At 42.1% G+C, this 17,452-nt stretch overlaps 1 protein-coding gene across 4 annotated transcripts in view; it reads left to right on the plus strand.

Annotated features, from left to right (window-relative positions):
- CPVL (carboxypeptidase vitellogenic like) overlaps nt 1–17,452 on the plus strand; it is a 105,910-nt gene that overhangs the window by 48,432 nt on the left and 40,026 nt on the right. For all 4 annotated transcript variants that reach the window (XM_032483797.1, XM_032483800.1, XM_032483798.1 and 1 more), the window contains exons 8-11: nt 9,351–9,473; nt 10,074–10,205; nt 14,829–14,927; nt 16,477–16,650. In XM_032483797.1, the coding sequence (XP_032339688.1) occupies nt 9,351–9,473; nt 10,074–10,205; nt 14,829–14,927; nt 16,477–16,650 (528 nt within the window). The remainder of the gene's footprint in view (nt 1–9,350; nt 9,474–10,073; nt 10,206–14,828; nt 14,928–16,476; nt 16,651–17,452) is intronic.

The following is a 17,452-nucleotide window of genomic DNA, read 5'->3' on the forward strand; positions in this document are numbered from 1 at the left end:
GGATATTTTACTTTCCGGGATGTTCAACTGTAGTTACCTAGGTGTATTCTGAAAGTATCTTGATCCATGTACAATTGCAGATTTAACAAACTACCAACCCACCCTCCCTGTCTCCACCATCAAAAAAAAAGTAATAGATTTTTTTTCAAGAAAGGGAAATCCTGTCTCTTGTGGAGACTGAACAAATAATGCTGCTAAATTCGTAGAATTGTTCTTGGAAAATAAATATGTAAACTCAGAAATGATTTTTTGCTTTTCATTCCAAGTGTACTGGCCCTAAGTACCCTCCACATTTGTGTGCTGTGAATCAGGGCAGCCTGGTGCTCCGAGGGGCTGTGAGAGCTGTTCAGCGCCCTGCCTGTGGAGTAAGGGAGTCTGGAAGTAATAACGGTACCTATTGCACAGGGTTGTTTTGGGCACTTAATTAGATAATCCTCCTCAAATATTTAGCAGAGTGACTGGCTGTAGTATGTACCCAACACAAGATGACTGTTATTACCATTGATGCTGAAAAGCTGGACAAATATATTATGGCTCCAAAGCATATGGTCTAATGCATGCAAACAGGGGCTGAGATGTGTAAAAAGCTCTGCTCTCTGGTTTTTGGGGTGTGGCGTTGTCTTCCCTGTGATTCTGAAGTCATCTTTAAAAGAAGTTGTTGGGTGCATCTAGAAGGTGATGGTGGAGTTCAGAAGTTGATATTAGAAATTTTGGATGGTGGCAGAATGTGTTGGGACTGACCCAGGCCCCTCACCCCTGCCATGGGACCACACTAGGCCACAGCAAGGCGCGGTGTGGACGTGCGGGGGCGGGGTGGGGGGAGGCGGCTGCGACCCAAGACCTGCTTTGTCTCCTTCCCTTCTTCTCTCCATTTCTGCCCAGAAATTCCACCAACTGGAATTAATTTTCTCTAAAGAGAGACAAATGTGTCTGTAAATCACCCTCCTCCGGGCATGAAAAAAATGTACTTCAAAAAGAGAAACAAGCTGCGTTTAATTCACATAATTAACTTTCTTCATAAGTGTTATCCTTTCCGAGCCAGTAACTCTTAGTGAGACTGCTCTTTTTCCTGAGGTACAGACACCCTTTTGAATCCGCTCAAGTGGATGTGGGCCCCGATAGAAATGAAGGCAAAACAGCCCTGGAGCTGGGAGGGGCCTGCCCCTCGATCCTCTGCACCGGTGACTTTCTGTCCCCTCGCAGGAGGGAGTGCGCGCTTAGGGGTGGTTGTGGCCGTGGGTGGGAGCTCTTCCAAAACAGTGGTTTAAACTCGGCATCTCCTTGATCAGCAGGAAGGGGCCTACTTCCTCAGAAGCAGCTTTGCAACCATGGTTAATTTGAGGGCCGAATTTGAAGCAAACCTTTGAAGCTATTTAAAAATTAGTGAGCTTAATAGGATACTTTATCTTCATCTGCATGAGCAAAGCCCTGCTGGGATCACCGAGTCTGATTTCTTTATTGAAATCATCATAGTCCACTGGGTTCAGGCGCAGGCTCCGGGTGGTCGAGAGCCATGTTTGTTTAGTTTCGTTCGTACAATGCTAGGCACAACGTTTAATGAATGTTACAGAGTGGCTTCATGCACGGCAGTTGCCAGATAAAATAAAAATATTGGTGATTTATCTCTTTGGCTTCTTTTCATCTCCCTTTTATGGCTCTCCTCTCCCTAGGCTGCTCCCCAGGCCCTGGGAGCCTTCTTTCTACTCCCCTTTTTTCCAGAGCCATCCAGTGCCTTTCCTCCCACCCTCAGCCTTCCTTTCCTCGGCTCCGTTGTGCTCAGGTTCTGTTTCTCCATGGTTCCTCCATCCGCATCATGCCTGTCCTGCTTCTGTCCCCCATTCTGACTTGTTATCAGCTCACTGCCCATTAGAGAGAATCTGATAAATTAAACTTACTCCCAACGTACTTGTTTTGAAGAGAGGACAGAGCCTGCACCATAGAGAGAGACTTGCAGTAGGGGAATTGCAGGCACTGACATAGCAGTGATGGGGTGGGATGGAGAACTATTCTAGCAATAGGCCTGTACCCCTTTAATGCAGGCCACACCTTTATTCTGTTAGCCCAGGGTTTTGATCACTGAATTTAGTAGTTAGAAGGGAGCCTTCAAGACTCCAGTTTCCTTGTTTTTTTTTTTTTTTTTTTGTAGATCTTCTTTCTTTCTCTTCTTTGAGAATATTTGCTGAAGAGTGGATCGTATGACAGGCATGATACTAAGCAATGTTGCATGCATTATCTTGTTGAATCCTCACAGCTGCCTTGTGAAGCTGGCACTGTTATTGTCATTCCCATTTTGTAGCTGAGATGACTAAGGCTTAGAGAGGCTGGGTAGACTTTACAGGTTCACTCAGCCAAGACTGGAACCTAAGCAGCCAGACTCCAGATCCCAAAGGCTGTCGTCAAGGGACGGGCTAAGGGTGGTTACCCCTCTCAAGGAGATGATGTCTGGAGCATGGCTGCGCTCCCCACGGAACTGCACTATCTCCAAGACCCGCCTCTTCCCCCAGAACAGATCCACTGTCTGTACAAGGGAGTCAAACATCCCTTCCGTATTTTGTGCGGAATCTCTAAGGGTTACCAACCTTATGCAAACAGAAAAGAAGGTCCCTAGCGTCTTGGATGTTTCTGTCTTTCTGGCCAAGACTTAGTTTTAATCATAAAGACTTGGCTTTGATCATAAAATTTTATGGAGTAAGTGGAAGTTTCAAGTGATATAAAGGCTTGAAGTCCTTGGAATGCAATTATTTCTCAAAGCTTGGAACTTGCTGAATTTTATTAGATAACATTTGAGCTGCTTTAACTCTTGTGCTCATGACAGATGTCTATTTTCAGTTATGATCCTCTGACTTGCCAATATTTTCTTTTAGAATTGAAAACGGATTTGTGACTATTTAATGAGTTTAATATTAGAAAAGTCAAGGTTTAAGCTACAACCTGAAGAAATGAACAAGGGCATATGGAAATGTTTGCTAATTGGGCCTCAGGCTTTTGGATAGCATATCTAAGTCAAATCAACACCTATTTACTATTTCTTTAATTACTTGGAAAGGAATACGAGTAAATCAGAAGGATGATAATCTTTGTCTGAAGTGAGCTACCATGCTGGACCAAGCGGCATGGTGACACAAATGGTACCTGATTAGGTGAGATGTCTGGGCTGGGAACCGGAAATGCTAAAGTTAAATCTATTATGCAGCTTCAGCCTTCTGAATTCTGTCTTCAGTGAGTAAACAGTGGACTCAGTTTGTTGACTGTGGGCCAGTACGTTCATACCCTTTATTTAAAAATCAAATTAACTGTAGTCTTTAAACAGAATCGTTTATTCATCTGCTCAAGTCACCTGGCTTTAAGCTGGGTTTCTCCAAAATCGGCACTCAGGTGAGAGTTCGGGAGAGGTACATCTTTTTCACCTGTATTTGTCACTGATGGAATTATTTTTAAAGAAGCATCCTTTTCAGAATAAAATAAGAATATACCCCTTGGATGGCAGTACATACTTTAACATAAATTTATGTGACTAAAAGTTGGATACAGATCAAAATGTTTTTCTTATATGTCTATTCCTGTAGATTCTGAATTTCTTTTTAAGCTCATAGTCAAGAGAAATAGATGTTTAGATAAAGCCATATTCTCATTAGAAGCCTTTTTTTTTTCTTTCAATTGCAGCAGTGTGGTCTTGAAATTAGATGACGCATGGTCTAGCAATGTCTAGGAAGTTGTAGAGATTACCACAATACCAAAGTTCCAGCTTCCCCCATTCATTAATTTTCTGAACTGGCCATGTTGAGGCCACACCTCCTCTGTCCTCAGAGGAAACCATGGTGCTGAGTGAAGTAAGATTCTACTCTAAGGCTCCATGATGTCAGGGTTGCCCTAGCTTAATCCTGTCCTCTTGTTTTGCTGCATCCTGTGTAACTCCATTCAACATAGACTTTTCATCAGTTTTTGTGGTTTTCAATGTGTATAAAATCTCTTCAAGGCGTGTCCCCCTGTCCCCTCTCTGATCGCCCCTATACGCGGGGTGGCCCTGCCATAGTCTGTGCTTGGGGACAGCTAGAGGACACGACACTGCTGTGACTCTCTCCAGAAGGGCAGCCCACCTTGATTCCTCCCAGGGGCCATGGGGGAGTTCTCACCAGCCCCAAAGTGAATTCTTCAGAGACATTCATTCCAGCTGGAGTGGCTGGGGCTTTGGGAACAGAGCCGGGAAAAAGGACGCAGAATGACCCTGACTATCTTCGACATGTCATTGCCAAGGCTGACAACTCCTCTTCTCCCATTTCCAGGCAGAGGTGAGGAACTAGGGCCAGTGGGTAGTGACACTTGGTGTCCAGGTTCAAAGGCCATTGCTCATGATCACCAGTAAAGATTCTGTGTGTTTTACCATAAAAGGTCTATCTGGAAGCAAAACAGAGAATGAATCTAACTGCGTCTACTTTTTTTTTTTAAATAAACTTTAGTAAGAAATGTAGATGACTGAGAGTAGCTTAAACAATAGTAACTGCTAACATATGTGAAATTTCTGCAAGAGGACATTGTTTCCATTATAGTATTATTCTCTGATGGTGTTTTTTTTTTTCATCTGGGGAAGCCGATTGAAGCTTGATTTTAGATATGAATTTTTTTTCCCCTTAAAAGTAACCGGGTGGCAGGGGTACAGTAAGTCTGCTAAGAATGTTGTTGAAATGTGTAAGAAGGGAGAGATTCAGACGGAATACACACAATTACAAGTTTCTTTAAGTCCAATTGCATTGTGCTTTTACACATCTGGGTAATTAACCAAGCATTACATTCTCTCTAGACTATTTTTACAAGTACAATATGCTCCTAACGTGATTTCCATTAGGCTGTTTCAAACATTTAAGAACTCAGAAAGATTGCAGACTGAGATTCAAAACCACTATTCAGTTGCCATGTTGAGACCTTTTTCTCCCGGGGGGGAAATAAAAGACTGAGAGCTGAATTCTGAGATCCTTCTGATGTAAGAGGAAAACTGGAGGTTTATTGCTTCTTTCAGCTCCAGCAAATACAAGCATATCCAAACATACCCTAATATCTCTGGCCCTTCTTGTCAGAGGTGAGCTCAAAATACGGTCACCATGGGGCAAATGAGCCGTGCAAGAACAGTGCTGGGAATGCAGCTTCTTTACAGATTAGGAAGGAATAATTACTAAGGGCAGACTGAAATCCTGCTGTGTTGATTGCTAACCAAGTTTGAATTATTATGTTTGATAAATATGTTTATCTGGCTGAGTTCCTCATTTGAAGGTCACTGCTGAATTCTAAAATAGTGTGTGTTCAGATAGCTTCTGGTCATGCTTTTCCTCTTCCCTTTTATAATTGCTTTGATGCTGTTCCGAGCTTTTATGAGGCCAGGGTCTGACCCGCTGGTGGAAGGTTACTGTTAATTCACAGACTTGGGGAGCTTCATTGGCCAGCTGCTGCCCACATTGGTGAACACGAGCCAGAGATCAGAGAAACCACAGGGCTGATAGTTGTGGTTGCTGTTGCTTTAGTCGTTGTTGTGGACAGAACTCAGAACAAAAGAAGCAAGAGTTCATAAAATTACAGAGTCACAATGATAAGTCCTAAGGAGCCATTTCTGACCTAGCAGACAACGACACCTACCTTCCTCCCAGGAAGAATGGGGTTCTAGTCTATTTAAAATATATCCAGAAAAGGGAAAACTGGGTAAAAAGTAAAGCATTCTTGAGTTATTTTCTGGTTGTCTTTTAAAATGCTTGCGGTGGTCAGAGAATCGTTAAATTGAGAAACGAATGGTTCAGGAAGAATAAACAAGCCTGATCTTGAAGAAAAAAAAAAAAAGAAATCTGTATCAACAAGGAGAATGAAAAATAATTGAAATTTCACTGTAATGTTTCAGTGTCTGTTTTCCATAAAATAATCCTATAATTGTCTGCTGTGTGATAGCCTGAGTCACTCAACCAGGGGAATGAGTAATGACAACAGCAGTGAAGGATTTGTCACACTGACATAGGGCAAGAAGGTGTGTGATAGTTATTAGAAAGCAAAAACTGAGGTAAACATCATCATTGTTAGCTTAGCAGATGTGGACTGAAAGTTGAGAGATGTGTTTTGGACGTGATTATAGAAGTACCCATTTCACTGGCTCATTTTTTGCAAATGATCCACTAAGCAGGTGTGTAGTGGATAAACGCAAGGATGGGTCCCACCTTAGGGGGCTAGAGACCCATAGTCTATTCCAGAACTGTTGACTGAAATGTGATTTGATATGAGAAGTGGGAGATGTGGAGGCAGCCATGCCCGGATAGAATTCAAGGTGGGCACATAATTGAAATGCATAGACCTTTGTTTTCATCATTTTAAGTATAGGAAGATAATGTTAACTTCACATTGGTTCAAGTTAAAATAGGCAAAATAACCTGTTCATAGTAGAAGCTCAGAAACTTGAGTGAGTATTCCTTCTTAATTTCCTGCCTGAATACATCCCAGATACATATGAGGGTCACAAGGGGAAAGGTGCCATAAAAATGTGGCTGTGTTAGCTTAAATTTGTCATCACTGCCTATAAAGTACATAGCCTTCCATCTCAAAACGAGTCAAGAGAGGTGTATTATTGCCAGGTCCTATAATAACACAACTTGAATGATAACATCACTGGAAGGTATAATTTTTAGCATTTGTACTAATTTCCAATAGAGAAGAAATGTTTATAAGTAATGTCAGATGGGTCATTCATTTATCAGATATGTTTTTATGTATCTACTATGTGTTGGGTAATGTACACATTGTGGAAATAATAAGCCACAAAGTGGTAAACTTGGCCTTACCACATTTGAGTTAAGTTTTCCATACTGTATTTTCAAAAGAAATTGTGAATTTTACAAGTTTTGTGCTTTATTCGTCTTTGTGTCTATTCAAGTATCTACCATGATGCCTTTGACAGGAGAGTTGCCCAATAAACCGTCGCTGAGTGAAGACTGTATGATACATCTTTACCAGTGAAATGATTACTAAAGAAAATTTGCTTTTGGGGGTCAATTTACAAAAATTTTATTTAATAAATGTTCACTTACTGTCCTTAAAAAGAGAATATAGCAGAGTTATACAACAAACCAAATTTCAGACATGTAAACACATCTTTATATGACTGAATGGAAGCTAAAATGTACTCATGAGTATGAGTGGGTAAGGCACTTTGATTCAGTACTTTGCCTAAATAATTATTGTTACACCAGAAGGCTGCATCAGTGAGGTAACCTTGTAAAAATTATGTACAGTACATTCTTCTATCATAACGTGGAAGGGGTTTAGGATTTGGAGTAGGTCAGACCAGAGTTAATTCTGACTCTACCACTTAACCTCTCTGAGCCCCACTGTCCTCATGTTGAGATGGGAATAATGATAACTCCAACAAATGATTATGGTACGGAATAAATGACAGCTCTCCGAAATCCTCAGTCTTTCAGCTACAGACCCCTGAAGAGCCTTGGAAGTGTTGTAGAAGTTTTGCAGACTCACGTGCAGCCACATGGTGCACCTAGTCTGTCTTGAAAAATACATGCATTGCTGTTTTTCAAAGGCGTGTAGGTTAATTCAAGACTCATTCATTTAACAACTGTTTGTTGAGCACAAACAAATAAACAGCATCAGGCACAGGGAGTGCACTCATAAACAAAACAGACAGATATCCCCGTGTCCATGGATCTACTGTGGATAGGGAGGAACAATACACAAGATAAATAAGTAAACGTTTTCTGGAGATGGATAAAGATTAAGATGAAAAAGGAGAGAAGGGGAATATAAACTATCAATAAAAGGGATGTGGGGGGAGGATATAGCTCAAGTGGTAGAGGACATGCTTAGCATGCACGAGGTCCTGGGTTCAATCCCCAGTACCTCCTCTAAGAGTAAATAAATAAATAGACCTAATTACCTCCCTCCCCCTGCCAATAAATAAATAAATAAAATTTTAAAAATAAATAAATAAATAAAAGGGATGTGAAAATTTTAGATAGGGTGGCCGGGGAGGGCCCCCTTCAGAAGTTCTCACTTAAGGAAACGAGGGAGTTAACCATATGAATATCTGGGGACCATTCTAGTGTCAGGAACAGCTAATGCAGCAGCACTGGCAGGGGGACCAATAGACGTCACAATTATGATTTGGTCCAAGAGGGGTTGGAGATGAATGAGCAAGGGGATTGTGGGGACGATGTCAGTGATGAGGCCAGATCACATCAGCCCTTATGCCTCAGAAAAAGCCCTTTGCTTTTGCTTTGAGGGAGATGGCAAGTCATTAGAGGGTTTGAGCAGAGGAGTGGCATGATCTGATTTCACAGACCACTGTCTGGAAGTTAGACTGGATGAAGCTAGGGGCAAAAGCAGAGCCCCACTGAGGGCACTACTGCAAGAATCCAGGTGAGAAGTGATGGTGACCTGGGGCAAGGTGATGGAGTCAGGGTGTGAGAAGACACTGGGTTCTGGATGTGTTTTGAGAGAAGAGGTAGAGTGGATAAGATTCGCTGATGGCCTCTCCTGCGGTGGGAGTGAAAGAGGCAAAGACCGGCACCACGATTTTCGGCCGAAGCAGTTGGAAGAACAGAGTTAACATTAGCGGAAGGGAGGCTGCAAGGAGGGCTTGGGGATCGGAGGGCTTCACCTTGAACGTGTGAAGTTTCATGTCAGACATACAAGTGGAGATGTCAGGAAGGTGACTTTTTAATGGCAGATATACAAAACTATTTTTAAATATTGCTGAACCAATAGTAGCTTTTTCAGCATCATCTAAAAGCAGAATTATTATCATGTTTGTGTCTGCAAAACGTTTTGAAATTGAAAAAGAACCTTGTACTGGAAAAGCTTGGGAGCAGATATAAGTTCACGTGACCATTTTTGTAGCCAGTAAATATTTTTCCCTTTCCTCTTCCTTTTATACATGTTAATTTTGAATTTTACATCATTATACAGATTTTTGAAATCTTAATTCTGTCTTTGAGATTTTTTTTCTTTTGAAATAAAGCTTGCAGTGGAACTTTCCGGTAAGAAAAACCCTAGGCGTGGCAGAATTATATTCAGCGGTGTCCGTGTTATTTTCTTTTGGAAGGAAATTAGAGTGTTCACTTATGACATGTTCACTTATTATTTTTTGTGCTCCTAACCTGTGACTTGCATGTCACTTGGTGCTATTAGGGATGACCAAAGAAGGAAGGTACAGAACTCTTTGCTATCGTGGAATTAACAACATGAAGTTAAGAAATACAGGATGTGTCCGTGGAAATACTGCTTGTTTTATTGTGATTTTAATTAGCAGAAACCCCTCATTTTGGTAGCATCAATCTGTGATGGGTCATTTTAACGTCTCCCTTTCTCAGTCTTATGCCGGGAAATACGTGCCAGCCATCGCCCACTATATCCACATGCTCAATCCCGTGATGACCACGAAGATCAACCTGAAAGGAATTGCTCTCGGAGATGCATATTTCGATCCCGAGTCAGTAGGTGGCTCCTTTTTCCTTTGTATTTTGTTCTTTCAGGAGATTAAACCCCCTTTAATCAGATGGAGGCTCCTCTTACCCTAGATACCTAGCTTAATAAAGGGAAATACTGTGGCCCCGTTGACTTTCTAATCATTTAAATCTTCTAATTTTTACCAAATGTTTTACCGTGTCAACTTACTATGTCAGCCTACGTTGGCTGCGAGCGCAAGTGTAAGCATGTGTATGTATGTTTGTGTGTGCACGTGTTTGGTGCTCTTGTGTATATGTGTGTTGTAAGAGTCTGTGGTGTGTGGTTTGTGTGTGTATGTTTTGTGTATGTGTGTTTGTGTGGTGTATTTGTGTGTCATGTGGGCATTGTGTGTGTGTGGTGTGTATGTTTGAGTAGGGTCTGTGTGTGTGTGGTACATGTTGTGTGTTGTGTATGTGTGCACTGTGTGCATATTTTATGTATGTGGGGGGTGTGTGTTGTCCTGCACCACTAACTCCAGCATGAGACTGACAAATTACAAAAAGGTATCTCGCCAAGCAGGTGGGCTGGGCGTCCCTCATGTCCCTCTCTCTCCCTGTGGCGTTTGTGTTTGCCCCTTTTCTCCTCAGGTCATAGGGGGCTATGCAGCGTTCCTGTTCCAAATTGGCTTGTTGGATGAGAAGCAGAGAAAGTACTTCCAGGAGCAGTGTGACGAGTGTGCGAAATACATCCGGGAGGAGAAGTGGTCTGCAGCCTTTGAAGTGAGTCTGGGGCACGCACTGCCCTGGAGCAATGAGAACCATCTGAGAAGGTCCTCAAAGCTCTGTGGTGCCTGGCTTTTTGTTGTTAGAGAAGGTGTATCTGTGGTGTGTCTGCAATCAGGAGGTGAGATGAGTGGGCTCGGAATGAAGAAAAGAACAGTCTGGGTTCCTTTGCATTTACTTTTGGCAATATTTTAAACCTGAGATCACCGCGGGGTATTTATCTAACTGTGTCTTTCATTAACTGTTCTGATGTCTAAATGCTGCGTAGCCCTCAAGGCATCCCCACCATAAGGGAATCAGATGAGAGGAGGCAGCCTAGGTGGTGGACGCACGTGCTTCCACATGTGCTCAGACCCTTTGGAGGGTGATATCCACACACGGGGCTCCAGCTGGAGAAGTAGCCACGGGGTAACAAATGTCACATGTTCCTGTGTGTCAGGAACAAAGATGACAAAGGGTGATCATTTGAAACTTCTACAAAGAACGATTGGTATTTGTAGACATTGTCACATGGCTCTCCTAACACTGAATTTGAGGATAGAATAATATGGTTATATCCTTCACCTCCCCTCCTTTTTTTTGGTTGTTGAAAACACAGGACTATACTAACTACTAGGATACAGGAGGGGCTTGTCTGTTTGGCCAGTGCAGACAAAGATCATGTGTAAACCATCTTCCTTGGGGGTTTTTGCCACCCTTGCCATAGAGCCGTCATGTTTGCTGCATTAGTAAATGAGGCAGAGAGTGAATTTGGAGGACTTTAATCTTCTTGTAATTGGAAGCACATCCTGTCACAGTTCACTTAACAGCATTGTTGTTATTAAGGCTGAGGCCTGATGTTAATAATCTTTTAGCTGCTGCAGGTCAGCTGGTTCAGATCAAAACAGGAGACATACAAACTTATGGAGAAGGGTGGGGTGACATTTTACAAATAGGATGCCAGGGCCCTACCTGAAATCCCCCAAGGCAGTGACTGCCCTTGCTATGAATTCTGATAGGAGCAAGCTGCCTGAGTGGTGGGGCTCTCCGGAAGTCCCGAGCCAGCCTGCAGGACGCCGACGGGCTCCCCTTTCCGTGTCTGGACACCTGATGTGGCAGCAGAGTGTAGATTCAGAATTTCTTGTGCAGTTATGAATGCAAGGGAAGAAGATCTTATCAGGGACGTGTTGGGTTATTGTTCAACTTGAAATCACAATATTTTCAAGACTGGCTTTAGGCTGTCTGCTGTGGTAGGCAGAAAAGGTAAATAGGAGTAAACTTTTAGAATTAATACGAAATGTTGCATCACATCAGACCCGTCTGGAAGTGAGACATTTGATGTGTTTTTGAAGACACATACAGGGATTAAGCAATGTCAAGAACAAGAACATTTGGTAGACGCAGAGGAATAAAGAAAGCAGAAAAGATGTTTGTGAGTGATCCAGCAGCCTCAGCACCCACAGGATTAATGAAGCTGTTGAAAAGTTCAGGTATTTTATGTATTCAGAGATAATGAGAAGATGGCACCAGAAAATAGAGGAAAAAAAAAATCCCTTCTCCAAAAAAAATAAAACAAACCCTTGAAAGTATGCAGTGTCTCTGTGACCAACGGTCCAAATCTTGAGTGAGAAATTAAAAGAATGTTGCTTTCTCAAGGGAAATAGATAAAATGATACTTAGGAAAGTAAGCATGTAGAGGTAAAATATGTTTCAACTTATGCAATAGAAGACTCCAAGAAATCCTGAAACCCAAGAGAGTACAAATGTCAAAATCGTAAGCCTAAATAATGAAGGCTTTTTGATGTTCTGATCCCTTAAAATGATTTAGTTAATCAAAAAGCAGTAACTCAGAGCTGGAGGGAACTTTAGAGATTGCCTTCTCACCTGACACATGTCCACACACATCCACATTTCACTAACGAGAATGTTGAGCCCCAGAAGGGTGCAATCCATTGCCAAAAGCCACATCGTAGATTGTGGCAGGCCTCAGGCTAGAATTATCCCCCCAGTTCCCACCCCAGTATTTCTCCTGTGGTCATTTTCAGGCCTTCTATAAAAATCCTGGGACGCCTTAGAGGTATCGTGAGATATGCAGTGGCTGATCTCTGGTCCTGTACTGTCTCCATTACCATGACAATGTTCTGGATCAGAGTTCTCCTGGTGAAACAAGTTTAGACCAAAAACTGGATCCCCCTGGTCTTGACCACCCACCTTTTTTGTTTGACAGCAAATGATTTTTGGCCCCTTCTAAAATCAAATCCATTCTTAAAGATTGAATTTATATTCCCATTGGTGTTGAAGATAATTTCTAATGATGAATTCTAGAAATGCTGCATGCCATGCATTCAAGACCACTGCCAGCTTACAGTGTCCCCTCTGGGTGGACAAATTAGAAAAAGACATCTCGTCTGGGCTGCCATAGTCCTGTGGGACTAGGGTTTAGGGTTTGGCAAGTAGATGCCACCATTGTGTGTGGATAAAAGGTGGCCATTTCTCCAGACAGCCCTAATCGAAGTCATCCATCCTGGCAAGCGGGTTCTCTGGTTCTGCCCCTTCTCACACCTCAGCCAGCATCCCTGTATAGTGCACATTCTGCACAGCCAGATGCAGTGGCCCTGAGCAACCACAGCATTGCTAGAGCATACTTACCACCCTCCATCCACCCCCTGCTTTCCACATTAAAGATCCTTTTAATGCTTGGTCCCTAACCCTGTGGCAGTAGTCACTTGGCTAATTAAGTTGTTTCATATTTGAAAAAAAACTGATCTAATAAAATAATGAAGCATTATATGAAACCAAAAAGGATAGCAAGAAAAAAATGAAAGACTAGGAGGGACTGCAGTCTGACTGTTGGGGAGCTAGTATGTGTGGGGTTGAGCGTGCAGGCTGGAGGGTCATGGCCAGCGTTTGACTCTCTCCTCTGACATTATTAGTGAAGTGTCCTTGGCAAGGTACTTGGCCTCTATGTGCCTCCATTTCCTCACCTGTAAAATGAGGATACTAACATCTTAGCTCAAAAGAAACCCAAATTCGTTCTTGGTAGATGGTTTTGAAAATGTGCTGGTCACTTCTTAAAATTCTTTTACAAGAGCCCCTTACAGCTCAGTGTCCTCATCCCCAAAAATCCTGATGTTCCCAGCCTCATCTGTGACTGTTTCTTTCATCATCTTGCTCTACCCAAAACCTGCTTCTCCCCACAGCCCTCTTAAGTGGAGACTGTGTTCTCTCTTTCTTACTTCATACCACTTGGTTCATAGTTAGAGTAAATGTCTCCTTGCTCCATATTGCTGCTTCCAGATCATGTTTCCTCCCTCCTAAAGCACTGAGCTTTGAATCTCATGTCCTCACATGATACCCCCCCCACTTCTTGGAGTTATCTTCCAACCTCTGGCTTACACCTTCTCATTCTCTGAATATTTTGGCTCCCGCCTCATTGTCACTTTCCAGCGTTATTCTTGCCATCATTTCTGGTGATTGAAGTTTCCACATTGATGATCCTCTTTAATGCTTGGTCCCTCAGTTTCTTAGTCTCCTCTCATTTAGCGATCTTCTCCTCTTTACCTTAGCTGCTCACCCCCCAACCCCCTAAACCAACAGTCACTCCACAATCTCAGATTCAACAGATTCAAACATGTTCCTCTAGCTGCCACCTCCCATCCTCCCAGCTCACTTTCCCAAATATGCCAACTTGAATAGCTGTCCTACAACACCGTTGTCTTTCCGTCCATTGATCCCACTACCTCTCCATGATCCCCCTACCCCCACAAGTCTTAACTTCTCTAATTACCCAACTTAAGCCCAAGGTCAGTCATCACATACATTCCTAACCTATGCTCCTTTCACATTCCTCCAACTCCTTTGGTCAAACCACAATCCAGGCTAAATGCACCTCTGCACTGCTCCATGCCTGCCTCCACGCAGCTCAGCCTGACCAGAGGAAAACACACAACCTTGCAGATTGCTCTCACCCTCAGCTGATGACCAGGTCTTTAATGTCAGAAGTCCAAAGATAACTCCCACTGATTCCAAGCACCTGTGTGTATCTGCATATCCTTGCCCTCTCTGCTCATACGTGGGTGAATGGTCAACGATCATGTTATGGTGACCCCTCCCCACGGAGCTCACTCCGGCAGTGGGGGCCTTTGGGCTTACTGTTTCCTCTGCCTGGAATGTTCCTTCCCTAGGTGTCTGCGTGGCTTGCTTCCTCCTTTCCAACAGGTCTTGACTCAAATGCCACGTTTTAAGTGAGCCCTGTTTCCTCCTCTCTGCAGTGTCCCCTGCACCCACGGTGCACACATGTGCACACACACCCATGGCACTTCCCACTCCCCTTCTCCAGGTTAGTTTCTTCCTTAGCACTTCCCACTCTCTGCTGTACTGTGCATTTTATCTATTAATCCATGTTTATTGTCCCCTCTAGAATACAAGGTCTGTGAGGGAGTGCTTTTGGTCTGTCTTATTCACTGCTGTTTCCTCGATGCTTCGGACAGTGTCTGTAGCACAGAGATGTGTGGTAATTGGTTGTTGAATGAAACATTGCAGGAACTGAACAGTTATTGAATAAATGAAACGACAAATGCCTTTATATTTTAACCCACCCTAATTTTTCCTTGTTTTTTTCTTCCCTCTCTCCCAACCTAGTTACTGGATAAACTGCTAGATGGTGACTTAACAACAGAGCCTTCTTACTTCCAGAATGTTACAGGATGTTCTAATTACTACAACCTTTTACAGTGCACGGTAATGACAACATTTTAAAAAACCATAATAGTGTTTGCTTAAAACTTTTGGCAAAACCAGCTTCCTCTGATTTGGAAAGTATTATAGCTGACTTTACACTAGACAAACATGTCCAAACTGTATTGCATTATTTGGTCTACAAATCTGTGTGATTTTTTACCCTACCAGTGTCGTATACATTATATAATCTGACCATTGAGAATATGTGATATTCCAGATAACTCCAAAAAAAAAAATCTCTTATTAACACAATTTCCCCCCAGTAGAGCTTGCTATACAGATGTTCTTTTGTGAAGGATAGAGGCCAGGATTGCAGTTCTGGGTATCAGGTCCCAGAGCTCCAAACCTGTAGTGAGTTTCTTGAAAATGCCTACATTATTTGTTCTGTACTTAAGACAGCTTGGATAACCCAAACTGCCAAAGCCTTTATGAAAATATTTGCTTTGTCTTACTTTTAACTTAAGATGTTTCATGCATTTACTGTGGCCCTCACTTCAAGCCCTCTGGAATATTTCTCGAAGTATTCAAGTATTTTCTTGTGTAAAAGTGGGCCAAAGTTGATGTCTTTCGTGTGGAATTAATGAAATTAGACAAAGGGAGCCAGAGTGGGGACTTGGCTTTGCATACTCTGTGTCTAGTGTATATGACTGTGCATTCTGTTTTTAAAATTGCCTTATGTATGAACTATTTTGTAAATAAAATATAAAGCTAATTTCAGTGAAATTTGCCAACCCTATGGTTTTGAATTTAGAGTCCACCAAGAGAAAAACATATGCTGGGCAAGAAAAAAACAAAATCTGTGATTACATTTTTCCTTGCAAACTAATGTATTCACAGTTAGCAGAAGTTGTTGGTGATTCACAGAATGGCTGATTTCAAACTTTAATGATTTTTTTTAATCCTTTTGTAACTTTTTTGAAACAGCATTTACTCCTTTTTTTTCTTTTAGCATAATGAATATTCAGAGACTTTTGTGCAGTCTTTTTTAAAATAAGGCTCATGGATAATTTTTCTTTTATCTTATGTCCTTCATAAAGTATTATCTGTTTTTACACTTGATATATTTTTCCCCTTAAATCATGGTCAGCTGATTATTTGACGTGTGTGGTTTTAACACACAGCAGAAACAGAAAAGAAATCCTTAGATTGTCATACACCACATCACCTCCTGTCCCCTTATGTCCATCTTACCTTCTTTCTCGAGAGCCTCCAACAAGGAGCAAATTGATTTTGATAATATCATCTCTTCATTTTCCCTATCTTTGCCTTGAATGGGATTTTTAATTGGAGTCACAGATTGCAAAAGATTAATTGTTACAAAAAGGAAAGTCCAGCATTTGCAAATTGGGTATTGGCTCCAAGAGTATCAGATCATCCAGATTTGTTTAGTAAAATTTAAATTTCCCCAAAACTCTCAAGTTAAAATGTTGCGGGTAGAGACTAGTTAATAATCATGTCACATCTTGTTCATTGTGGTATATGTTATGAGAAATTTGAAGCTTTCCCCAGTCCTGTTCCCTGATATCTTTCTGATGCACTCTTCTGCCAGGAACCTGAGGACCAGAGTTACTTTGGGAAATTTTTGTCCCTCCCACAAGTGAGACAAGCCATCCACGTCGGAAACCAGACTTTTAGTGATGGAGCCAAAGTTGAAAAGTACTTGCAAGAAGATACAGTAAAGTCAGTTAAACCGTGGTTAACTGAAATCATGAATAATTACAAGGTAAGAGAGTTACTTCAGTTATGATCTATTTTAGGAACTTTTCAGATTACCCAAAGCAGAGGTGACCTTCTTTTATTTGTAATTTGACTCCTGCCATTTTTCACTTTTATGATGTCTTACAAATATAAATAACAACCCTGCATTGTTTGATTTCTTTGAATTACAAGGGTTTTTTTTTTTTTTTCCCTTCTAATTAAATCACTTTCCCCTGGTAGTTCCTAGAAATGAAATTCTCTTTGGCACATGCCACCTCTCATCATTTCTTGAGGAAAGAAGGATAGCAGAGCCGAGAAGATGGCTGGCCTTGTGTAAGCCAATTTCCTTTATTGTTTGCTTTGTAACATTAATCCCAGTGAAGTCAGGGATAAATGAAATCAACTGGTTCTTCCAAAAATGCATGTTGCCTAATAATTGCATTCATTCACATCGCTCAACCACAGTCTTTTCAGTGTCTGCTTTAAGCCAGACATTGTGCGAGGGTGTTAGGTGGCAGGGATGAATGAGACATCCTTCATGGGCCTGTTTTGAGGCACATGAAGCCAAGCACTGTGCTGTCTGATTGAGATGCTCTGCCTGATTGGCTGCTGGAGGCAAAGGAGCTGTGGACCCTAGAACTCTCACCGTGAGGGAAGGACACCAAGAAGCAGGTGACAGAGGGAGTCACCCTGTGCGTTTCTTTCCCACTACTACTCTTCTCACCTCCCCCTCCGACCCTCCAGGACTCTTACCATTTGTCTTAGGCGTGGTCTGTGGGGCACCTCGGCAGGGTAAGTGTGCTAGTGATAGAGAAGACCCCCAGCCG

This window comes from Camelus ferus, chromosome 7 (genome assembly GCF_009834535.1).
Source record: "Camelus ferus isolate YT-003-E chromosome 7, BCGSAC_Cfer_1.0, whole genome shotgun sequence".
Taxonomy (NCBI): domain Eukaryota; kingdom Metazoa; phylum Chordata; class Mammalia; order Artiodactyla; family Camelidae; genus Camelus; species Camelus ferus.